We start from the raw sequence: 26,785 nt of genomic DNA on the forward strand, positions 1-26,785 counted from the left end.
CTAAATCTTCATTTACATGTTATTGAAAGATTTCAATCAAAAAAAGTTTATTTTTGATTAATAATAGGCAAAAAATAAAAATTATTTGAAAATGCATCCGACAAGTGCGTCAATTTTTTCATTCCTTAGTGAATGTGCTAAATATTGTTAATCAATTTTCATTGAAATATTGTGCTGTTTTACAGCAATATCATCAACAACAGTCAGTAATATTCTTTTATTCATAATTTGACGTCGAAATTTTTCTGTTTTCAAGGTTTAAGACATATTTTTGTATGAAAATCTTGTGCGTCAAGTTAGGCACACAATGTTCCTAATTATTTGCTATTTTGTTCAGCATGTTTTGTTGAATTGAAAATAGGAAAAGAAGTGCTTGCATTCATAAAATCCGTCCGCAGAACAACCCAATGCTTTATGTAATCGCATGTAAAGGGTCACCCATAGATTGCGTCACGTTTTTACGAAGAGGTTCAGGGAAAGCAACGATTCATACAAAATATTCGCATTTTTCGTAAAATCAATGTGGCCAAGGTTGAGAGGGGTTGAAAATTGTACAATTTATCGCGGTTTATGGACGTCCCCTAATGTTTCAAGGAAGCTTCAATAAATGCGTCAGGAGGTGAGGTGTAGGTAGGTTCAATGGTTTGTTTCGTATAATTTATACAATAGGGGGTGTCCATGAGATACGTGTCACAAAAACATACAATAAGGGGGGTCTGTAGCCTTGAGGTTACGCTTTCGCTTCATAAGCGGAAGGTCATGGGTTCGATTCCCAGCCCCTCCACAAAAAACCCGTCCAGCCACCAGAAGACGCCTCACGGAGGACCGTGCTTTGGGAAGCACATCCATCCTCAGTCAGTATCAAATGGTGACTGAGACAAACTGACCCTCTTCGCAGGCAGCTAGCCTCACTAATAGCAGAGCTCTCTCCTACCTGCTCGGTGTGAGAGTAAAAGAGTAGGAGAGAGTAAAACTAGATGTAAATATAGATAAGTTGAAAATAGATCTGTATCGATAAAGAAGCTACAGATCAACTGAGTCCGGCACAGTAGTGGCCACGAGCACGGAGTGCCTATAAAAAAAAAACATACAATGTTCTACAAAAACCCAGTCCATCCTCCCTACGTCACACTTTTTATATGGAGCCTTCAAAAAACTTGTATGATTCGTCATATCTTGCAGAAGACCTCCTTCCCCCTAAAAACATGACGTACTTAATGTATGACCCCATATATGGTTCTAGATCTATTTCGAGGCCCATACTGCCGTTGGTTCTACGCATATTTGTCCCGCGGTCCATAAGGGTGACATAGAATAAGGGACAAGTAGGCGTAGTTCACGTGTTATAAATAACGAAAATTCTCAACCGACCATTTTTTGGAACCTGTTGGTTTCGTTCTAGTTTTTGATCAATTTGTCCTTATTTTATCAACTACCTTCCTAGTTCCAGCGTAACGTAGTTTTCAAACCTTTCCCTTGTTTGATATCATGACGAGAATATTAAAAAAAAAAAAAAAAAACAAACAATAATGCTTAACTATGGATTGAACTCAATCGCCGGTTTTATTTTCTACTCTGACTAAACGCATAGCAAAAGTACTACCGGATGACGTCATTCAAAACTTTTTCCGAAGATTATAACTTTTACGTTCACTCTAAAGCGCTTTTTCAATTAATTGAACTATTGAATACTGAAACTCTTGTATATTTTAAACTTAGGCAATTATTTGTAAGTGCGTCAAATAAGGAACATAGTGCGTCAAATAAGGCACATTGAAGAATTGATGCGTCAATTAAGGAACCTAATGTGTTCCACAAAAAGTCGACCAAAAATGAAGAAAAAAACGTTTAATATTTTTTTACTGATTTTTTCCTAATTCTATAATAGTTGAGCTAGCATAGGTTCAAATTTCAACAAAATCGGACAGATTTAGACAATTTGACAAGTGTTTGAATTTAGAATTTTCTTAACCGCGTCAAATATGGTACATCCACGGTACACGGAAAATAAAATACGCTCCGAAAAAAAAAATAAATATATAATGTTTTTAAAAGTACCGTAAAAAATTTAATTTTTATTATTGCCAAAAATCAAAAACTAGAAAACGCTTCAAGAAAAAAATAAAAAAGCTAGGGATGTTCAAAAATAAAAATTTTAAAAATCAAAAACCAAAATTTAAAATTTTGCGAATAAAAATAAATAATTGCCCAAAACGTGTTTAGAACGATTTTAGATAACGAAACATAATACTTAAATCGAAAATAAAAATTTGGGTATTAGAGGGTTAACAGCACCACACTTGAGAACATTGGTCACCACCACCAAGCAAGCAATTTGATTGAATTTCAACGCGAACTATTGTCAGGAGAAGTCTTGTGCTCTTAAAAATTCAAAGTTTGGCTTTGTTTCATAAACCCCTTAACAAGAAATTATTGATATGTGTAAGTCTTCTTCTTCTTCTTGGCATTACGTCCTCACTGGGACAGAGCCTGCTTCTCAGCTTAGTGTTCTTATGAGCACTTCCACAGTTATTAACTCAGAGCTTTCATTGCCAAAGTTGCCATTTTCGCATTCGTATATTGTTTGGCAGGTACGATGATAGTCGATGCCCAGGGAAGTCAAGGGAATTTCTATTACGAAAAAATCCTGGATCGACCGGGAATCGAACCCAGACACCTTCAGCATGGCTTTACTTTGTAGTCGCGGACTCTAACCACTCGGCAAAGGAAGGAACTAAACTGTGGAAATACGAGACAATGAGTCAATCAGATGAGCCAACTTATACATAACCTTTTGACTGTTGAATTGCGTGACAACTTAGGGACGAACCATTTTAATCGTGAGTTATAAGAACTCGAGTTTCTCACAACACTGTAAAAGTCCAATATACCAAGGAAAAAAAATCGAGATGCCCAAGTAATTCTTCATCCTAATTGAAAGAATGTCAATTCCTAACCATTTGTTTATACTAAATAAAAATGAAGAGGCCTCTAAAGCAGATAATTTTAAGTTAGAGTGAAACAAAGCCACATATGCAGAAGCACTTACCTATTCATTTCTTAGAGGATTAGGTAACTAATGACATATTGAAAGCGTTTAAAAATAAACAATTGTTTTCAAGAATATCCGGATTTATTGTGGTATAAATATTGAACAACTAAATCAAATTTTAAGTTTAATATGTTTTAGTGCTGAAATCTTTTGCAAAAAGTTATTAAGGTTTGATTCAATACGTTGAGTCAAGTTCAAAATATATTACCTCTGAAAAGTAAAAAAAGCCCTGTCAGTGAGAGAAAACAATTTAAACCACAATAAAAATATTCAAACCTCGATAACTTTTTTGTTTCTCGATATTTTTGCACCATTTTTTCACAAGTTCTCAAAAAACTCTTCTAGTTTAACCCGTATAGGCCTGAGTGAAATTAAAAATAGTAAAACCCTCACCGCTCAGCGAATACTTAACGGATTCAAATAACTTTTTGTCGGTATACTGGCCCACATATCTAGTTCCTAAAAGTGGCCAAGGGATCTCGGTAATGTTCCTGTGGTCGGAGATATTCTGGTGGGTCACTGGGTCAGGTCGGGTAAAAAAGGGCTAGTTGTTTTTATTTATTTGCAATGGTAATAATTATAATTTGCTCAAATCACTAAGATCTGATATTCAAAATTATAAATGAAGAGGTAAGTATCGTTTAGAATGTACTGGATGTGGCTACTCGAGCTTATGCCCTAAAGTACCGGCTATAGATTTGTTGGATACTAAACCGTTTCAATTCTCTAACTGTAGAGATTAAACATACCGTAATCCGGGGTAACATTGATCATTTTTTGGATATTTCTTAAATTTTTCATCTCACAATACAAATGTTACAAGTTTTATATTTTTAAAACCAGTACTGGCACCCAACGCTTGTGACTATATACTTTATCTTGTATTTCAAAAGATTTAAGCATGTTTAAATAAATGTTTTAAGTGTTTTTTTTATTCACCTGATATGGGGTAACATTGATCACTCATGTAAACAACGTTCGGTAATATTTGAAATGTCATTACTTACTCAAATCAAGGACCCTGAAGCCGAATTTGAAGACCAAACTCTTACAAGTAATTTGCTTTTTGAGTTATTTTAAAATTTAAAACACTTTGAATCGCGGAATACGCCTAAAGGTAAGCAATTTCCTATGGAAATTCTACATTCCTAATAGTAATTAGTTAATGTTGCCTAATTGAATAAACTTATGAAAGATTTGAAATCGTATTCGGCAATGCCATATTTAGTACCAACCACATTTTCCTTGATCATATCATTTGCAGAAGACCATGTCAAATCGGTCAGTCACAGAACTCGACCATCTTTGATTCGGATTAAATTTTGCACATGTTTTTGGTATGGTAGAATAAGTGTTTTCCATAGAAAAATTGATCATTTTGACTCAAGCGTAACTTTTGAGAATGGCCTATAAATGTTTGCATGCAACTTATTTGAAAAATTCTAACTCCAAAACTGATGATTTTAGAGAAAAATGTTCTATGACGAAGTTGTAGTGAACCGTTTGGACTATAAGAAAAAAATATACACTGAATAAATATTTTATTTATTTTCATAAAAAACTCAAAAATAAAACTTGAATTTTAAATTACACAAAAACCCCATTTTTAATATTTTTCAAATTTTCACCAAATAATCTTGATAGTAAGAAGAGGATTAGGTCAAAGTTTCATGATGGAGAAATTTTTAATAAAAAAGTTTTTCTAAGAACAACTTTTTTACGATTTTAGAAATTTTGATTTTTTATCAAAATAAATACGTTTTGATGATACAGTTAGCATCTTGAAAGGATTCTAAGCCGTAATGGTTATATGAATAATTTCACAAGAAGTAGCCATTTTCGAATTATATCGAGTTTAATGCAAACACTATTAGAATAGGCCATTTTCATAAGTTATTCGCGTTTCTCCATTAATAATAATACGTTTCCGAGAGTAAATACCATATTTCTTTCCATTTACTTATTTTCCATGATGGAGAATCACGAATAATTAATGAAAATGGCCTATTTAAATATTTAAATAATATTTTTTGCATTAAACTTGATATAATTCGAAAATGGCTACTTCTAGAGAAATTATTCATATAATCATTATGGCTTAGAATCATTTCAAGTTGCTTACTGTATCATCTAAACGTATTTATTTTGGCAAAAAAAAAATCAAAATTTTGAAAATCGACCAAAAGTTGTTCTTAGAAAAACTTTTTTATTAAAAATTTTTCCATCATGAAACTTTGTCCCAAACCTTTTTTTACTATCAAGATTATATGGCGAAAATTTAAAAAATATTAAAAATGGGGTTTTTGTGTAACTGTAAATTTAAGTTTTATTTTTGATTTTTTTATGAAAATAAATAAAATATTTTTTCAGTGTATATTTTTTTTGTTATAGTTTAAACGGTTCACTACAACTTCTTCATAGAACATTTTTCTCTAAAATCAACAGTTTCGGAGTTAGAATTTTTTAAATAAGTTGCATGCAAAAATTCATAGGCCATTTTCAAAAGTTACACTTGAGTCAAAATGATCAATTTTTCTAAGGAAAACACTTATTCTACCATAACAAAAACATTTGCAAAATTTAATCCAAATCGAAGTCTATCGAGCACGATTTTTATTTTTTTCGACTCATTCTGCATGGAATTCGTCAGAACTCATTTGCGACATGAATTTTCGGTAGTGTCAGTCATAATGATAGAAATCAATGTTTCAAAAATTTGACAAATTTATGCACGAACTAAACGCAATTTTCACAAAAACTTCAATGTTTGTTAGTTCATGAATATAAGAAACAGAGGCACCATTCATGATTTGAAAATGTTTCATCAATAAATGTTTATTTAAACTTATTACGAAATGAGTCATTCCGATCAATGTTACCGTGCTGATCAATTTTACCCCGGATTACGGTAATAATTTACTGAAATACGTTCCCATGGGCTTGACGCATATGTTTAGATACAAATTGACCACTGTTTCCTAAATTTGAGGCATCCTGAGGACCCAAAATAATTATTTCAAGGACAAACAAATGCAGGACACAAGGTTATCCAATTCAATCGTTTCTCAACAGGTTTACACTGCTGCGTTTTTCCTGAAATTCCTTGATATAGTCAGGCTTGATAATGCTCCTCAACATCATTAGAGTTCGGTGAAATACTCTAGAGCAGCGTGCTGCCTTTGCTTCTTTGCGAGGGAGCGAAAAAATGCTAAGAGGCAACGAAAAATGAGCGAGCAAGATGCGGTACAAAACACAACAGAGTAAAATTCAATCAAAAGGGTGCTCTCACAACTCCCCGAGGACTGTTTGTTCGGGCGGCAGACTCAAGAGTTCTTTTGAAGTGTGAATTAAGGTGAGTATCGCAACAAGAGAGAGAGAGAGAGTACCTGAAAAAATCCTCGCGTTTTCATGCACTCTCACTCGAATCGCTTGAGGATCTGTGTTGAAAATTTTGAGTTCAGTTTTATCCAAGGCGCGTTTAATTCTCTAAGGTGTCCTATTATGCTCACTTTGTGGAGAAAACCAGACAGGGTAGGTGAGGAAGGCCTGGCCGTTTTGTTTACAAACATCTGAGACAGGTAGTCGAGAGATTGACTCATGATTGGTTGGAGAAACAGTGTTGTCAACAATTATTCCAATCTGGTCGCCCCTGCTCCTTGTGTGCTTTACTCCTTTCCTTCTTTTTTGACAATTTCGTCCGCATTGATGGCAGCACAGCTAGTTTCAGTTTCAGCATCATCCAGGCAAGGCAGTAATGTTTGTAAACAAAAAGGCCAGCAAGTTAAAGATGGCCTCCAAGCCGCTTTCGCCAAGTGATTACACCTTACTCTGGCTACAGAGTAAAATGCACACACCTTGGTTTTATCTCCTCAGAAAAACGGCAAAATCGCCTCCTCTTTGTCTCGCAGAGGAGTTTCTATCGGGCCTGGATATAGTGGCCACATTATAGCCAATTCAAGAAATTATCTGTAACTTGAAATTTGCCTACCTCCAGGGGCACAGAAGTACAGCACCTTTTTCAGCCGACCTGACCCAGTAACCCACCTGAATAACTCCGGACACATGAACATTCCCGGAATACTTTGGCCACTTTTAGAAACTAGTTATGTGTACCAGTATACTGACAAAAATAATTTAAATCCGTTAAGTACTCGCTGAGCGGTAAGAGTTTTAGTAATTTTTCTTTCACTCAGGCCTATACGGGTTAAGAATCTGTGTCGATATTGTTCATTGGTACACTGGATCCTGAGATATTTCGAAATTCCTTGTGGACCAACGCGTAGGACCCACGTAAATATCTCAGCCTGCAGATTTTTTATCGTATTCGGATATTAACTCTTTGGAACTATACATTAATGTGAGTATGTTGTGAAAAAATGAAGCAATTTGGTGCAGCTGTCTTTGAGTAATTAGCATTCATGTGTCTGGTACCATGAAGATAAAAAACTGGCCAAATAAAGAACATAAAAACTTCAAAAAACATCATATCGTAACTATCAGATATCTCCTAAAATACTTAACCGATTTGAATGATTTTTTCAAGGTAGCTCCTTATTTCCTTGCTTTGTATAGCCTACACTTTATTTTTTTTTTGATAAATTGGCGTAAAACAAAATTACCGCTAAAGAATTTTTTTTATGAACAATGTCGGTCCTCCACGGAACATCGGAATATCTTCAAAACCAGATCACCAATGACAGATATTGACATGGATTCTTAAACGACAGTCGAAGCTCGTTATAACGACAACTTTGATAACGACAACTTTTATAACGACAAAAGCTCTCTTTTTTCGGTCCCATGAAAAATAGTCCAAGTCTATTCTCTAAAACGATATTTCTCTATTGCGACGGTTCCTTGCAATGTCGTTATAACGCGCTTCGATTGTAGAAGGATTTTTTGAAAACTTGTGAAAAAATATCGAGAAACAAAAAAGTTATCAATGTTTGAAAATTTTTATTGCGGTAAAACATGAAGCTGCCGGTAAAGGGATTAATGACAACACTATCAAACATAACAATTTAATACAACTGTTTTTACTCGCCATCTCTAAAGATTGATAATACGGAAATAGCGGGTTCGATTACTGGATCAACTAAGAAATTTTCTCAACTTTCTGGGCATAGTGGCGATCATTAGCACTAACTCAGCACTCGGACATTGTTGGATTTGTTCCAAATAACATGAATCAAGATTTTGTTAAAAAATCTCAAAATTATATGTCTCGTACTTGATATTTTTGTGTTTTGCTGTGTTTCCAGCAGGTATTACGATTTAATCGTTCTTAAACGTGTATTGTGAATAAGATCCCAAATGATTTAATGATGGAAATTTGAAAATATATGAGTCTAGCAACAATGAACTCAATGATCAAAACTTGACGTCATTTTAAGAAGACGTTCAAATTCTACCTTAAACATATTTTTTAGTATAATTTTAAAAATAGTTGTAAAACTCTTATTTCGAATAAACGAATGAACTTAAAATTTGAACTAAATATATCGCGTTGAAAGGAAAATGTGGATTCCAAAACATTTCTATGAAAATTGTAATTGCGTTTACAGATTAATTTGCCTCAAATTTGTTGAACCCGGCCCTGTCATTTGTATCGAACAATGTTTGCAGCAGGTGTGACTTTTTCGTAAAGAAACAGTTGATCAGAAAGTGTTTTAGGGTAATTACCTCGGAGCTTCCGTCAGGAATTCTATAAAAAATTGTTTCAAGAAAATCCTAAGTCTGCCAGGATTTTATCCAGTGATTCTTCAATCGATATCCCTAGGCATACTCTAAGATTTCAATTGAGAACATCTTCAAAATTTCTGCCAGTAACTTCTTCATAGATGCTTCCACATATTTCTATTTTCTATTCTTACAGAATTATCCTTCAGGAATTACTACAGAGCACTTCTAATAGGATGTCTTTGCAAGTTATAGACCCCCTAGTAAAAGAGATTCATTATCGACGTTTTTGCAATGGTATCTTTGAAAGATTTTTTTTTTTTTAAAGCCTGTCAATAAGTTTACTTGTTAGAACGCATTTGAAACACACAAAATTATTCGATTTTTTGCAGTATTTGAATTGTAATCTTGGGTATTATAATTTACAAAACTACTCAAATAACTGTATTTAGGGCACTCTAGACCAAATATTTTCCCTGGAATCACTGACTAGAAATTAAACTTACCCCGGAGGAAGATTTTAGTGTTATTTTTTTTTTTTTGTAGAGAGACCATTTTGGGTAAAATAGAGACTTTAGAGACCTACCATTGAAAACAGAGACTTTTTACAGACCAGCATTAGAGTAGTGGCCATATCTCTGAAAAAAGACCTGCTACCAGCCCTGAATTGATATCCATAAAGGTAGAATTACAGTTGATTTTGAATTCTCGGCAGCAAGTGGCAAGGAAATCAACGATGGCCTTGTTTGGAACTTGGTCATCCATCCCAGCGCACATCGTGTACCTTACGTACATAGGTAATTGTGTAGGCTCGCCGCAAATTAAGCGAAAGGAAGAAGCTAGTCAAGCTTGGAATATCAAATACCTAAAGCGTGCACCCGGTCGCCAGTCTGGCCAGCCGTGCGGGCAAAATGAATTATACACGTTCCTGAATGGAAATGACTGAACTGGTTGACACTCCGCCGGGTGAATTTATTGAAGAAGAATGCGCCCGGTGTAGTGTGTAAATCGATTGGAGAGTGGGGATGCTGACTTGAACGGGTTTAAGTAATAGCAAAGGATGCATTAGGTCATCATAATTTCAAATTCGTTGATTAATCACCAAAAATGTGAATCATCATCAATTGCAGCAATTCAACAAACAATCAATGATATTGTGAGCTGAATGACGGAATGAGCATCTCTAGCAACCGTCAAATGGGTACACCCGCACTCAGAATAGACTACGTCTTAACCGTCCGTCCAGCACTAGAACGGTGTGTGCAATGTTGGATCTGAATACTGATTTCGAGCGAAAGATTTCTCCACGGGCCATTGCTGTTTAGTATGATAACAACGTCAAGTGGGGACAGGCTCGAGAGAAGTGGAAAAATGTGGATGCAAATTACGACATATTTTCTCTTGCGATAGGTAAAAGATTTACGTATTGTAGATCCAGAGCAATTGTAGCGAATTGTGTAGTGAGGGGTCGTAAAATTAACGATGATTCATACTGCTGAATAACGTTTTTAGTGTACAAAACCTTGTACTATAAATGAGAGTGGCTATCCTTTTGAGCTAGAAAAAATAGGGATTGACTTTAAATTGCAAAAAAAAAAAAACTGAACTGGTTGTAGGTACTTTTAAAAAAGTGGAATCCAGAACAACTAAAGCTTCAGCTTTTGGGAAAAGACGTCAACCAGTCAATGCGGAGCTTGTAGAGACTGATTGTCTCAAAAATATTAACTTTAGAGAACTTTGGCCTAAAAAAATGAGAACAAACAAGGGCCAAGAGAACAAAAAAATACAATTAGTTAAAAACGCAATTATAATAATCAATCGCATTATAATACAAAGATTCAAAGTGTCACCATCTTCAAAAATGCATATCAGATCAAACACTACTCAATTACCATTGTTTTTGAGGTTTTCTGCCCTTGAATTTATGTACAAAATGCTGTAATTAAAATTAAATTTTGTACTCTCAGGATTTTCCTTGACAAACAAACAGTTAAATTATTAAGATTGCAAGCACAGTTGTTTAAGTATACTGCCTTCAAATCTAGTTCATTTCCCAGAACAAACGATACATTGTTCATGCCCAGAATTCTTTCCTTTTACGATCGAATGCACTGGAAACCAATGCTTCATAAACGATCTCTTTCCATTGCATAAGCTACAGTTTCGGGTGAAAACCAGATGCACTTTTACTTTCATCGCTATTTGTCTTCAAGTATGCAGTCAACCGACAATGAACGATGCCACCCGGTCAAAAACTCACTGAACCGGGCCAACCGAAACTGAATTGATAAACACTGTACTTCGGATCACTTTTGGGCACCCAGCATCGTGGCGCTTGCTTTTTCGATTACTCATAAATAAAGCGTGCCCGACGGACGGACGTAATTGAAGACAAATATTTGAACCGGGCGCGGTGCGGCATGGAATGTACGCATGGTTGCGCGTGCTGGTGCGATCAAATTTTCGTCATCGAGAGGTCAGTTTCAATTGACGGGTATTTTAGTCTCGAGGTATATTTTTGCCTTACTACTCGTGACTGATACTCTTTCGGTCGGAAGCAACAGTTGTAAACATAAGCGTTATTGAGATCTGTATAGAATTTTTAGCGGAAGGCGCTTGAAACACTTAAATATACTAAAAAACTGAAACGAAATATTGGTTGATCGAGGATAAAATCATTTATTTATAGGTTCCATATTAACCCTTTTCAGCCAACTTGCACGTACATTTATTTGCGGCAATTTATTTGCTTTATTGTACGGCAACTTATTTGCCTCAGAATTCAAACTTCATGTGTATATTAATACTTATTAACAGAGTTCATAATACATTCGGTGCTCAAAAGACATTTATTATTAGAAAAGTATTGTATTTTACTAATTTAATTATTTAATCTAAATTCAATCGTGCAATTTCAACCAAACAATATCTGAAATGAAAGTTCAAGTCCTATTTTGCATGCTTGGTGAATTAGACCACAAAAAAGTTGGATAAATCATACTTTGAGGTGAAACAGTTTTGAATCAAACTTCAAAAATTGCACCGAAACTTTAAAGGCACTAATCTCGCGAAGGAAGCATCTACAACAGTTCACTTTTTGTTTTGGCTTTGTGCACAATCAGAAAATTTAAAATAAGAAGATCAGGAACGTTTGACTACTATTTCTCCAGATTAGTGTTTTTGAAAACGTTAGTAGGGGCACAAGTCGGCCATTGTGACGGCCATCTTTAGATTCCAGAATGTTTTGCCTTAAATTTTATGTAAACTTTAACAAAATCAGTGTTTTATACAGCCTGTAGTTAAAAATTGTCATGTGTCGAAACGTTTGCGAGAACAACATCATATTCAAAAATCCAAAATTTACTAGAAATATGAACACAAAATTTAATTCTTGAGACACACAAAAAAGCAGAGTTGCTCGCTGTCACTATCAACGTATAAAATTTGCTGATTTTGTACAGGCCTACTGCGATACAATCTAAATCACATCTACATCATGCTGCCTATTCCATCAGTGCATTGATGGCGATAGACTATGGATATCACTGATGGGTTAAGTTTAGCCTCGAATTAAGCAAATAAAATGGCAATTTATCAGTACGACATTTTTGACAGTGCTGCAGATAGATTGAAACTATGTGTTGGTCACTGAAAAACATTAATTGCACGGATAATTACCACGTGATCACTCGTTCTGCAGTGATTATGATCTGGAGTGCTATGTCGCATCGCTGCTGTTGGTTGTCAAATCAACGTGATATTGATAGCTGGCAAGTGATATTGATAATTTTAAAGTATCAGCCCCTTATCCGATATGATTGATATTAATCAACTCTGCAAAAATGTAATTTGTGTTACTTTGTGTAGTTTAGGGATAGCAATACAGTTTCTGTTCGATTTTTGTAACATGCCAAACATATTCATGCCGCCTAAATCGAACCGTGCCAAATCGAATTATTGGTTTTATTACATTATTATTTTATTATCGTCGTAATCAGTGAATCAAATTGTCATCTAAACAGACGAAAAACAAACAACAAAGTAAGCTCGCTTACAGTTTGTCCCAACTTTTGCAGATTGGGATACAATTGAAACAAATTGTCATGACAATCACAGGGCGCAACATTGTTGCAACCTTTGCAACTCGCAACTAATCAAATATTTTGAACACAAAACCAAATTTGTTTTATGTATATTGTTCGATAATGTGGAACACGGAGAAAGTTCTTGAAAATTGCATTGCGAAGCACAGAAAATCGATGCGCAAGTGGTGATCGATCATTGTCATATTCTGTTCAGGTACTGATAAACTGATGTTGCGGAATAAAATTGTTGCAACAATAATAGGAGATGACAATGTCTTTGTTGCTGCGTGTTGGGTGACATTTGATTCACTGGCCAAACAAAGACAATGAATGAAATATACCAAATTTGAATGGTAAGCCTCAAAAAGGCCAACAGAAATTTTGAGATTAACAAGATTGATGACTGACCCATGATCCACATTTTGTATATGCATTTCCGTGTTGGTGTTGCCAAAATCGAACGGTTTAGTTGCCAGAATCAAACGGTAAAGTTGCCAAAATCGAACCGTACCAAAAACGAACAGTGCCAAAATCGAATAGGCACTGTACAACCATACATAAATATAATGTATTGTCCATATAGCGTAACTCGTAACGTAATTTTTACCTCGACAAAACGTAAGCTTTTTTCGCAATTTAAATTATACACGTGATCTATGAACTAAAAAAAAACAACCACTTGCCATTATTGAATACAGTCAAAAAAGAATATTGAGTGCACTATAAATTCAAAGTTAAAACAACAATTTTTGTATTGCTGTACATTTGTATGAAGAGCATAATTCTTCTTTATTTTTATGTGTGGCATTTGCGTTTTCATCGATACTACTTCAGTGTTCTGTGTGAACTTTTATAATTATTTATTTATAATTTTATAATTTATGCCAGATGTATGACATGAACAAGCTTCCCATTTATTATTTTACGTACCCACAATAATAGCTGTTGATTCATGGGGTTAACGACTATAATTTGCATTCGGGAAAGTAAATGTAGGTAAAAATGAGTTACCAGCCTGAAAAACTTATGCTCAAAACAAAAATTGCGCAAATTCTGCTGAAAATGAAAAATTTGAGATTTAAAGCAAAAATTTTGGTTTTTGGACACATACACTAGGGCAAATTCAAAATAGTTTGAAAATCCTACCTCCCATATCTTTCTTACCTTCATAACGATGAAAATATTGGTGGCTTGAAGACGATGTAAGTTTATATGGAAATTAGCTTGAAGAAATTTTGAAAAAGCCCATCCTCATTATCTCGTAGTAAAAATTCATTCTTCAAACTCTCATAAAGGAAGTTGCTGAACAAAGAAACCGTTTTGCAACTAATTTTTATGTTTTTTTTTTTGCAATAGTTTTTAGGGTTAAATTTCCATATGGAGCTTAATAATACCAGACAAGTTCATGATTATCTCTTCTCCCATTCGTTGTATTGAACTGCTCTTTTCAGCAACTTCCTTTATTTATTTATTTATTTATTTATTTATTTGCCTGGGCGCTTACCAGGTGTAATTCAACTGACTTTACAAGTCTTATTGAATATTCTTAACTATAACTAAGAGATGTAATTACATAAACACTCATACCTTAACAATATACAAACATACATTTACAAACATTTTTGATCTATTCTTAACATCATTTGAATACAAACATCAACATCTGCCTTTCATTTTCATTTTCATCATTACGTTTTCAATCACGAACAATTTATACACGGACATTTAAATTGCGTTACGTATATGGCTTCCATGTACATGTACACTTATTTGATCGAATGAATTCCCTAAACTTGACATTCTTTGGCCACGTCGTAGGATTCATAGCACAAGATTTAAATTTTGAGGGCACAACTACTTTAAACGAAACAAAATCTAATCGCAAATGACTTTTCATTTTTGACACTAATTTTATCACATCAATTCGTTCAGGATCAAGATCACCAATCGCTCGAGCAACCATCCATTGTACATCTCGTTCAGTGGCACTAGTGTCGATGTTGGTGAGAAACAATGAGAAACCGTTGCTATCGTTGTTTACGTCCTCTCTACATTGGCTTTCGGTATCATTCGCAGAGCCTTCACTGCCGGACCCATCTAGAAGCTTGAACGAATCTGGCGTTGAGTGCAATAATCGTGCATCTGTTTGAGATACAGTAGGTAAAGATTGATGGGGCATTGAATAATGAGTTTGGTGCTAATAAGTGTGAATTTGCATTACAGAATTGTGTTTTGTTTTTTCTCAAAATTTCTCCATAGTAATTTCCATACAAACCTACATCGTTTTTGGGCCACCTTTAAATCTCCGTTGAAAGAGCTGAGAATTTCACACTTTTTTTTATCGTTAGAAAAGTAAATAAACTATGGGAGATAGAATTTCAGAACTTTTTTGAATTTTGATCTGCCCTAATGTACACTTAGGGTCAAAGCACGTAGAAAAAAAAAACAACTTTCTTTTGAAATTTTTGTTAGTTGTTTTTTATTATTTGATATTGTAGATGAATATTTGCCTTTGTTTTTAGTTGAATGATTGGAAATTGAGTTTTTGTCAGCTATTTAGAAAACTGGACCTCTGTGTAAAGGTGCCCTATAACTTTTCAGCGGAGCAACTTCGAGGAATCGGAATCTCAGTGAGATTTTTTATAGCTACAACAACGGGATCTAAACCTTTCCCATTTGGAACTAATGCATTTCTTGCAAGATCATTAGGTTTATTGACTGTTTATAGAGTATTCCTAGTGAATTCCTTCCCTGTGCAGTTTTGAGGAAAATTGGTTGTTTTCCAGTGGAATCTGGGCAGGTTTAGTGGGATTCTGGGGATATCATACTTGCTTTTCTCGCTTTCTGGTAGTTTTACATCAAAGAAGCTTATCAATTTGTTGAACACAAGTGAAGCACAAATGAAAGTAAAATGGTTTCATTTGTGTATTCTATGTAATTTCTCCAAGGGCCGCATTTTATTTATGGATTCCAAGACCACAACCAGCCCGTATATCGCAGCTGGAGCACCACTGAACTAAAATTAAAACTAACTTTCTGTATGCAAGCTTAATTGGAACGGTGCACAGTGGCCTAAGGCTGGCCAAAAGTCAAAAAAATGAAATTTGCAAATTCCTTCTGGAATATTTTTTCCTGCTTTCTTCAGTATTGAATAACAATGACCCAAAGTTTCAGATCGATCGGTGTATATTTGGATTTTTAACAGCATGTGACCTGGAGAGATGTCAGCTGAAATTGACCCTTTTGGATTTTTCGAATTTCGTTAAGGTTGTTCTATAGAAATTGCAGTTTCTGTACTAAATCATGGCCAAATCTTTCTCAACCGGTCTCATTCGAAAGAATATACCTAAGGCTATGTTTTGAAGATATTTCGAACCATATTTGACATGTTCACTATTTGAGAAAGTCAAGAAGTGTATAATAGCTGCTTCAAAAATGAGGCATTTTTTCAAAGGTGGTGCAAGATATCTGGGAAACGCTCTAAAATGACCCCTTACCCCTCAATGTGTGGCAAATATTCCATAGTATTCGATGTACTATGGCTTAACTTGCGCTTTTTTGCGCCAAGATAAGAAAAAATATTTTTTAGTTACACTACGAATCAGCCCATTGGACCATTTTACTTGATATAAATATTGCATTTTTCTCTATTATAAGCTCCTGAATAGATTCAAAAACCACCTCGAGCTTGCCCACGATATTTAACTTCAAATTGGCATCGAAATAATGACGTTTCATTTGATTTTGATTTGGATACGGATTTCATTGCGTGAATTAAACATATGTGCTATTTTAAAGTAATTATGTCAAATGTACAGGAAATATCGATTTTCTGTTTCAGCGACTATTTCTATCAAATTACCTCTAAAAGTCATGTTTTGTCATATAATTAGCATTTTTGAACGTTTTGAATGAGAATTGTACTTTTGGCCAGCATTTGTATGGGATGCGGCCACTGTGCGGTGTTAGGTTTTGATATTATTATGCGACGGAACTAGAACTAGGTGAGTTACATATGCTGTTATTGATACATGTTTTAAATCATTTTTGGGAAGGATTTCTTTTAAAGATGATTCGCGTGCTACTTGGGCTACTTGTCACACGATACACAAATGTACTGTAAAGTAAGATGGGTTAACAGTTCGACCTTAGTATAGTAATAAACATTATCAGAAAAACTAAGACAGTTGAAAAACTGAAAGTTGAACAGTGGACCTTTAACATATTGTCTACATTTTTGTGGAACAAAACTATATGCAAAATATCAATCCTTTTGCGGGCTGGATAAAGAAGTCGTGTTACCAGGTCCGCATCGCGGAGAAGAATAATTCAATCTTCTTCAACGGTCTGCGACGAGCGTCTGAAAGTCAAACCACCAGATGCAAATCTTGATATCAATTAAGAGAAACCGTACAACAAGGCAAGCTCATGCACTGGTGGTGACATTGCATCACAATCAATGAGAATATATACCATTCTCTTGCATCACAATGCATATCATACATACAAAATCATCCATTGATTCCGCGGAGATTATGTCCAAAATTTCCATTAAAGACATCTTCAAATCTTCATGAATTACTCCAGGGAGTTGTTCAGAAAGTGCTCCAGAAATTCTACGATAAAATGATCAAACAATTTGTTTCAGCATTGTCTTCTGGGAATATTGCATTCAACTATTACATGGCCTTTGAGAATACCTTGAATCGGACGGAATCGATGAAGAAATCTATGTAGCAAGGATCGGAAGAGTTACTGGAATAACTTCTGTAGTATTTGATGGAATGAAACTTTGAATAAAACTTAAAAGAATTCATGATATTTTACTTCGCAGAACTAATAAGCTCCTAGAGCCATTTCTGTAGGATTTAATGAGGAATCTCTGAACGAATATATTTAGGAATTCTTAAAATATTTCTTGGAGTAATCCCTGGATGAATTGTTGGAGCAATTCCTGGGAGAAGCTGTGGATAAATTGTTGAAGGATTTCCTATTGAAATGCTGAAAGAATAACTAAAAAATAGGCATAGGTTGTAACAGGGGGCCTAGATAGCCGTAGCGGTAAGCGCGCAGCTAGCTGAGGGTCGTGGGTTCGAATCCAACTAGAGTTTTCAATTTTCCCGGGATTTGACTTCCCGGGAAACGGGAATGAAAATTTTCATTTCCCGGGAATTCCCGGGATCCCGGGTAATTCATGAAAACCGTGAACATCATGCTAATTTGATGGAGTGTTTTTGGATTATCCATGCATATGTATATTATAATTTAGACCAGTAAATATATGCGGTTATTTAGCTTTTATAAGTAATTCGTTTATGATTCTCAAAAAAAATCTTTGGGCTTCGTTTTATGCTAGGATATGAAACAAAAAACTTTATAAATTTAAGCAAAAATTCATGTGCAGGTCATTCTAGACAAATCGTATAAAGTTCAAATAATAATGCCCAACATTAATTCAATCTTTTCGAACATTAAATCAAAAACCAACTAGATTTCGTTGAAAATTGAGACTGTTACACAGCGTAACAAAGATGACATTTTTGCGTATCTCAAACATTAAATTATGTGTCTCTAGTAGATTCGGGGTAGCTGAATCTAATGCCGTTCTCATGTATGTCCCTGCCCGTCACAAATTTCAACTACACTTCGGTACACAGTTGTAAAAAACACTGGTTTAATTGATGTGTCCATGAAATTAAAGATATAATTCATCAAACTTTTTTGTGATCTAGTCCAGCAAACATGCAAAATAGGACTTCAAGTTTCATTTCAGATATAATCATATTGAAGTTGCTCGATTAAATTTAGATAAAATCAATTTTTTCAACATGCTTGTAGTCTCTATACAAAACTCTTCGTTTCTCTTATATGGTAAAATACAATTCTTTTCTATAACTTTTGAGATAGTATTATGAACTTCGCTGATAAGTATTGTTAAACACATGAAGTTTGAATTCTGTGGTAAATTAAGCAAATTAATTGCCTTACAAGCTCACCAACTTGCATGCACGTTGGCTGATAATGTCAAAATTTCCATTTTCAACAGCCAATATTTCCAAATACATTCTTGAATATATGCATTTTTCGATAACTATTACGAGAAGATTACGATTACGAAAATCAGCTCAATAATTGAAGAGTAAATTGAACGATGGTTTTTATTTGAATATACCTAGATGATCTTTAGAATTCTTTATGAAAATACACTGAAATGAATTTTATTGTAGAAACTACTGAATCCATGGTAACATTAAGAACTGCACCAAAGATTTTCAACCGACTACATTAATCTGTCAACTCTACGAAAACACAGTCAACATCACTTGACAAGAAAATATATTCGGTTTATTTAACTAGAGCTGCAGTATTAATAACTAGAAAAAATCTTGATTTGACAAGTTTGGCACTGTGTTGCACGGTGGGTGTCTCGGATTGAAAAACAAAGCTTTGTAGAGAATGCTACTATGGACATGGTCACATTTACTTCACTGATCAGTGATTTTTACCAGATTATAGTAAAGTTAACAGATTTTTTTAGTCGGTTGAAAATCGTTGGTACAGTTCTTAATTCTACCATGGACTCGGTAGATTATACAACAAAATTTGTTTGCGTGTAGAGCTTCCCGGGAAATACGGGAATCCCGGGAAGCAGAAAATTATTTCCCGGGAAACGGGAATCCCGGGAAATCTCATTTCCCGGGAAATGTTCCCGGGATTGAAAACTCTAAATCCAACCAGTCGAGGATCTTTTCGGGTTGGAAATTTTCTCGACATCCCAGGGCATAGAGTATCTTCGTACCTGCCACACGATATACGCATGCAAGAATGGTCATTGGCATAGTAAGCTCTCAGTTAATAACTGTGGAAATGCTCATAAGAACACTAAGCTGAGAAGCAGGCTCTGACCCAGTGGGGACGTAACGCCAGAAAGAAGAAAAAGATTGTAAGAATTCTGGTATGTCTAATTTATTTTTCAAAATTGACGTTTCTCTGGAACCTTAACGATTCCGCACCAGGGTTCACAGCAAGAAAAAAAGGATAAAAGTGGCCTTGTAGATTATTTTGTATTAAAAAAAAGAAGACTTGAATAGACCTTCAATTAAAAATAAAGAGACTAAGCCTCTTAAAGAAATCTGGTACCAGCCCACACAGTTTGGATGTGCACTTAGATGGATTGCTGAGAAAAACGGCATTTAGGATTATTCTAAACGTATCACATTAAAATGTTCAATACATCTATGAGATCTAAAAATGCGATCGCATAACCTAGCAAGTTTTAAACACGATGACGCAAGACTTAGCAGCATCTCTGTTAACTCAATGCATTTACGATTCTAAAAGCCCCCTCTTAAATACTCATAACTTGGCCCTCATACTGGCAGCAAAGTACGTATCAGACACAAAGTCTAGCGAACGTTCACTAAGTGCAACCCTCCGCACTAAGTAAAGCCGGCTCATTATATTTTGGCCAAGTTCCAACGTAAACTTTCGGAGTGCGTCATAGCACAGGGTAGCAGGAACAATAAATCATTATCAGCAAGGGTGGCAAAGCTGTAGGTAATGCGAAAAAAGAGTATGAATATGATGACTACATGCGTGGAACCACGATGCCATATCAGTTCCCGTCCATCGGTAGAGGCAGTTTAATTAGACCATTTCGTGTCTGTGCGACATAAACCAACGACTGTACTGTACTGTGGAGAGTCCCAGATAACAGGCTGGATCTGGCATTGACTGACCTTCGTGTAATCCAACTCACAGAGAGTTGAGTTCATTTGGCGTGACTCACCTCGAGTTCATTTGGCGTGACTCACCACGAGTAATCAGAATCAATTGCATTCCTAGTTTTTAAAAACATCCCATCCAATCTAATCGCTTCCGGTTGGTCCGGTTTTTCCAGAAGCAGGATGCTTCGAGCTCGTCAAGGTCGACCAAATTCGCTATCATCGTGCATTCCAAAATTTGTCAAACTTTTAGGTATTTTGTTTTGAGTCCGTTCCGTTTCTACTTTCACACTCAAATTTTGCTGTTTTCGGTTTAACTTTCTTGACTAAGCGAAATTCCAATGGTGCATTTTTTATACTCACATTTTTGTGATTCAGACGGCTGCTTACGCTGTACGCTAATTCCAGGTCTTTATTTGGTATGGGTGGTTTGGGACCTGTGCTTTTGATACCGATGGCTTTGCCAATTGGTGCGATCCAATATCTGTCGGAAAGGGAAGAGACGACGAAAGAAAGTGATTATTAACTCGATGGCCAATGAAATTGGGTTGGGTTGCGCATATTTGGTTTTCGCATATCAAAATTAAACTAGATGCGTAGTAAATTCTGAACTCTCATTGACTACCATTATCTAGTTCGCTTTACTAAGGAACCTTCCTCCCTAGAACGATAAATATATTTCAAGGCTAGCAGTATTATTTAATGTCGTCATGGAGGTGCGATAAGCAAATCTCTTAGAGGTGCAAAAAACACTTTCCATCGATAAACGGAGCCGAATTATCCGTACGTGTGTAAGAGAAGGTTACCGAAAATTAGCCAAATCACTGTCGGTCAGTCTGGTGGGCGGTCAGCAACCAGATTCGACGCTTTCCGATTGTTGTTTCGAGATATGATTAGTAATAAGCTGACGCCAAATGTGTGGCTTGGTCAACCAACCTACACGTTGTTGAAGATAAGCCTTAATGTTATCGACCAGCAGACCGTGTTTTGGTGAGTCAGGTTACGCAGTAAAAGCTTCAAGTTACGGATAAGCACTGTTGGATCATCACAAAAAGGCGTTCGGGTGTATCTTATCGTTCTGGATTGATATCTTGATTGATGTGCGCAGTGAGGTATTGGCGTTCGTCTTATGTAGCTTCTAGGTAGTATGAATGAAATTATGAATCTGATTAGAAGGAGATTTCACTGAACTTGGTTGTTTTGTAGAATCAGAAACAGTAGTATTGATTCATAGAAATCAGAATAATGCCAACAGTATAAATTTTCTGGCATTATTGTCATTATTATTTCTCCAGTCATACCTTTTCGGGTTCACCAAAAAATAACTGGAAGTATTGTATCAGAGAATTGCAAGCAGTTCCTGTTAGATTTTTTTTTTGGTGGGTTCTCATCGAATCCATCAGAAGTATTTTTATGTTTTAATCATTTAATGTTATCCTGAAAAATCCTTACGAATTTCCTCGAGAATTTGTAATCAAGATATAATATGAACGCTTTTTCAAGTGTGTTCCCTGCAACTAGGTATACGGGAATTTGTTCAGAAGTTTCTTTTCAGGCGTTTCTCGAAGTATTTTGTCTTAATTTTTTATTGTTGCAGGATTTTTTTTAGAAAATCATACAGAAATATAATCGAAGATTTTTCTAAGCATGCGAAATTGCCCGTAACGCGGGTAGATCACCTTTAAGTGGTGCGTTCCGGGGTAAGATCTACCAAATTGAACCCTAGTCTCATCTTGTTTGTCGGCCTAGGGTAATATGTTCTGGTAATTCAAGGATTCGCGGTACAAAGTCCTTGTTACTGACAACAGTTTCTGAAATTGAATCTGTTCTACCTAGCAGATGGTTAAAGACTCGGAGTTGGTCAGTCCCGAGACTACACTTGAAGCCAGGATAACAATCATGAGTATTAATTCAACAAGGACTTTTGAGTACTGGTAATTCAAAGACTCACGTGAATTCTGATTACTAAACAAATTTTCTAGCTTGATACGGTTTTGCTGCTAGTACAAAGCCCCTTTTTCTAGTATTTTTTGGGACTAAAGTAAAAGCGAAACAAGGATGGGACTAGAGTTTCGTTGCATAGTCAAATATCAGTAGTACCGATTTGGTTCCTCAGAAATTAAATCGATTATATTTGCATCACTGAGATGTAAGTCCTTATGAACGGTGTAAATAGCGGGACCTTTTCATCACAATCTCTGAGGATTCAAAACAAGAACTGTATAGAAATCGATGCTTCATTACCTATCAATGGAAATGGAGTAATGCGACATGCACTATACGCTAAGCATACGGGTAATGCCACAATAGATCTAAATAATGGTCGCAGTGGCGCATCCGAACAGAGAAAAAAAGCATGCGAAAGGATAAGATGCAGAGAAGGAAATTCACCGAAAAATTCCTGTAAGGAGTAATTTTGTAAGCAATTCCAACTGAAACTCCTAAGACAACTTTCTTGGAGTCATTTTAAAAGCATGTAGTAATCTGAATCTCTAAAGAACTAAACGATCGAAATTCCAAGTAGTTTTTTTTTCTGTAAATTCTTCTTTTTTCTGGCGTTATGTCCCAACTGAGAAAGAGCTTTCCTTTCAGCTTGGAGTTCTTAAGAGCACTTTCACAGTTAGTAATTGAGAGCTTTTATTGCCAATTGACCATTGTTGCATGTGAATATCATGTCACAGTAACAACGGGTTCCAAGATACTTCATGCCTTGCAAAGTCGAGAATCCATTTCCAATCCAAAAAGATCCTCGGTCGATAGGATTCGAACCCACGTTCCTCAACTTGGTCTTGCTGAATATCTGTGCGTTTACCACTGCGGTTATTTGGACCCGATATTTGTGTTAATTGCTGTTTTATTTTGAAGGAGTTTTTGAAAATATATTTGGATTGATTTTTGAATGAATCTTCAGAGGAGTTTTAGTAATTTGTGAGAACAAACTAGATTACTGAAGTAGTTACTGGTTAAGATTCTAAAAGAATTCGAGAGGAAAAGTAGATGTTCTCATACAGGGTGTCTACTCATTTACAGGAATGAATAATAATAAAATGATTGATTGTAAGATGATTAAAGCTTTTTTTTTTCAAATTGAAGGTAACTTCAAAAACAAGTTTATCTAGTAAAAAAATTCAAAAAAATGGTGTTTTTTGTTGTTTACCACGAAAATCAAGAATGTTTATCTAATGATCTGAAAAGGCCTTCAATCATCAAAGTCAGATATTTAAAAATAGTCGATGTGATCTTAAGAAAAACATATCCTTTGTCATAAAATGGGATTCAGATGTATGGACTTCATTGACATACATACAATATTATTCTCGAGAGCAGTTTGCAATTTTTCTTCGGGGAAATCAAGGCTGGTAGTATGATCGTATTAGAAATAATTCAGTCTTCCTAAACGAACACCGAACTTCATACTCTCCTTGTACTCTGTTTTCGTGTGCAAACCGAACCGCTCGAAACTGAACCTAAACCCATATAAGTGTAAAGTACCTTTGTACCTCGATTGCAACCGCGGTTCAAATTTTGGTGCAAATCTTCGGTTGCATCCGAGGTTCAGAACGATGACACAAACGGACAGACAAAAAATTGTTGATACCTACGCTTATCAATTTCTACTTATCGTGTCTTGTTGTTTCATATAGTAAAATCCTTCTTTTTCCATAAAATTACCGCTAAATGTTATTTAAAGCATTGATCTATTGAGAATACTAGAAGATACCTAACAGGAAGCACGAAATGAGAGTTCGATTGCTACGTTGAACAGACATTTTGCTATGTATAACTCTAAGGCCCTTTTATGGAATTTCTCATGACATTACGACGAGTATAACAGCTCGATTTACTATAGATTTGATTCACGTATTACTCCGCAGATCTTTTTTTTTTAGATTTTTCATGAACTTTCAAAAGTAATTCTTACGAAAAATTTGTTTAATATATCTTCAATAATTCAATCTGGAATTTTTCTAAGGGTAACTACATCCAAAAATTATTCCATTAATTTCTCTAGGACTTCCTGCAGCATTTCCGTTTAGAGTATCTTCAAAAAATCATCCAGGAATTCCTCCATTTTTCTTTTAGAAGAATTTTCAATGAAATCTTTATACCTTTTCTAGTAATTTATAAAAAAAAAAAAATTAAAATTGTTTTGGAAAAAAAAATAAAAATCTGTGTTGAATTTCGAAAGAAAATCATGGAGTAATCTTGTGTGAGTTCTAAGTACGCCTTCCTTGAATTCTTTCTAGGATCTGGAAGACCTCCTAAATGTTTGCTGAAATTCTTCCTAAAATATAAACAAATATTAGAATCTCCAAATAATGCTCCAGATCCGTGCTCTTGAAAATTTGAGGTTTGGCTTCGATTCATCTTCACCTTAAAAAATCTATGGAGATTAAGAAATTTAACAGAAAAAATAGCAAAGAAATGTTTGAACCGCAGCAACAATATTTTGATGATATGCTGGAGACAATTCAAGAGAAATTTCTGGAGGAACTTAATGAGGAATCTTAGAAATAAATTTATTATATTTGAAAAGTTCATCGAATGAAACCTGAAGAATTTTCGGAGCAATACCTGGAAGTAATTGTAGATGAATAGTTGGAAAAATTCTTATGAAAATGCCTGGAATAAATGAAAAAATCGGCTTAGGAATTATTGTAGGATTTCATGGAAAAGTGTCGAAATGAATAAACTTTTTTGGAAGCGTTAGAGCGCTCTAAGATTTTTGGACCAAACCCTGAAGAAATTCCTCTAAGCATCCATTGGAAAATCGCAGGTAGCATCCCTGAAGAAATTTCTGAAAGTATTCAAGAAGAATGACTGAAGAAAATACTAGAATTCCTGAACATCATTAAGAACTTGTGGAATAGTCGCCTAATAGGTTTTGTAGGTTTCTCTGGTGCCTCTAGGATTTTGCACCAGGTGTTCATTTGTTTTGTATATAGGCAAAAAAAAAAACAATTTTGTAATTGTTTTAAAAGTTTTCAACTTATCAACTGCTCATGAACGACACCCAACTGGAGCTGTACTTGCCTTTACCAATTTGGCAACCTTAAGTTCTGAATCCTTGTCTAAACGTGTTTTATATTGATTAACGAAAAATCATTATAAGGACTGAACATGTCAACTAGCGTTTTGAGAGCGGAGCAGCCGACAAATTTTATGGTTGAGGAGATTTTTCGTCACAAAAACCACATATTCTACCATCTATTTATTACTGTTTCAAAACAATTCCCCTGAGTGTAGACAAAATTCCCTGAGAATTCCAGGTTTTTCCAGGTTGAATAAAATTCCCTGAAAATTCTAGGTTTGTCCAGGTAGTAGACACTCTGGGCTACTTTTTCCCGAACGACCCGTTTCCCCAAAAAAATTAGAAGGGTGCATTAGACGGCATCCACAAATTACGTAACGCTCTAGAGGGAGGGGGGAGTAGGCTCAAGCGTTGCGGCTCATACAAAAATTTGAAATTTTTCATACAAAAAGCGTTACGGAGGGGGGGAGGGGGTCAAAAATTTCCAACTTTAGCGTTACATAATAAATGGACGCTACCTTATCAGATCAGGCTGGTAAATGGCTGGGAAAGGCGTACCATTGGTACCTCGCGTACCCGAAGGAATAAAATAGACCCCTTTGTGCGGTCCTTAGCCTCTTGCCCAGCAACTCCTATCCCTACCTCCTCGCGGTACTGGCCGGAGTACGAGTAACCTTAGGGAAGATCGGGTAACCAACCACGGTAGGAACTCTGGTCGTATGCTGACAGGGAAGGGGGAGTTTGCTTTTGCTTCTGCAAACCTTGAGCGTCTGTACTCCATGTTACGAGCGGCTCACAACAGCGTCTGTTCCCCATGTCAGGGGCGGCTGATCATCGTCCGAGTGCCAGAGAAGGACTCCAAGCTAAACTGTGCACTATGGCCCTCCGAACATTTAGGGGGAATGGTCCTCCGGAAATCTAGGGGGTTGGTGTCAGGCCCTTCATGCCAGCCGTAAAAAAATCTAGCAACGAATAATCAAGGAGAGAATATGAACCGGGACAATCGGCGAAGATCACAGCGACGAGCGTTTATGGCTTAAACTTAAGCGTTTGGTACTATAATTGGGGCAGGGCTTTAGGACTCTTATCACATCCTGAAATAAAAAAAGTTTTCTCAATCAAATAGAACAGATTTGTTTAGATCTATACAAATAAAAATGAAACGGTGTTTGTATGTCACGAGTTGTCTCTAGAACGAGTTATTAGATTTTGA

At 35.5% G+C, this 26,785-nt stretch overlaps 1 protein-coding gene across 1 annotated transcript in view; it reads right to left on the reverse strand.

Annotated features, from left to right (window-relative positions):
- Positions 1-26,785, reverse strand: part of LOC5571461 (ceramide synthase 6) — a 53,857-nt gene that overhangs the window by 14,685 nt on the left and 12,387 nt on the right. Inside the window, exon 2 of the mRNA XM_001659661.2 lies at positions 20,904-21,024. Within this exon, the coding sequence (XP_001659711.1) occupies positions 20,904-21,024 (121 nt within the window). The remainder of the gene's footprint in view (positions 1-20,903; positions 21,025-26,785) is intronic.

The sequence above is a fragment of the Aedes aegypti genome, chromosome 3, assembly GCF_002204515.2.
Source record: "Aedes aegypti strain LVP_AGWG chromosome 3, AaegL5.0 Primary Assembly, whole genome shotgun sequence".
Classification (NCBI taxonomy): Eukaryota; Metazoa; Arthropoda; class Insecta; order Diptera; family Culicidae; genus Aedes; species Aedes aegypti.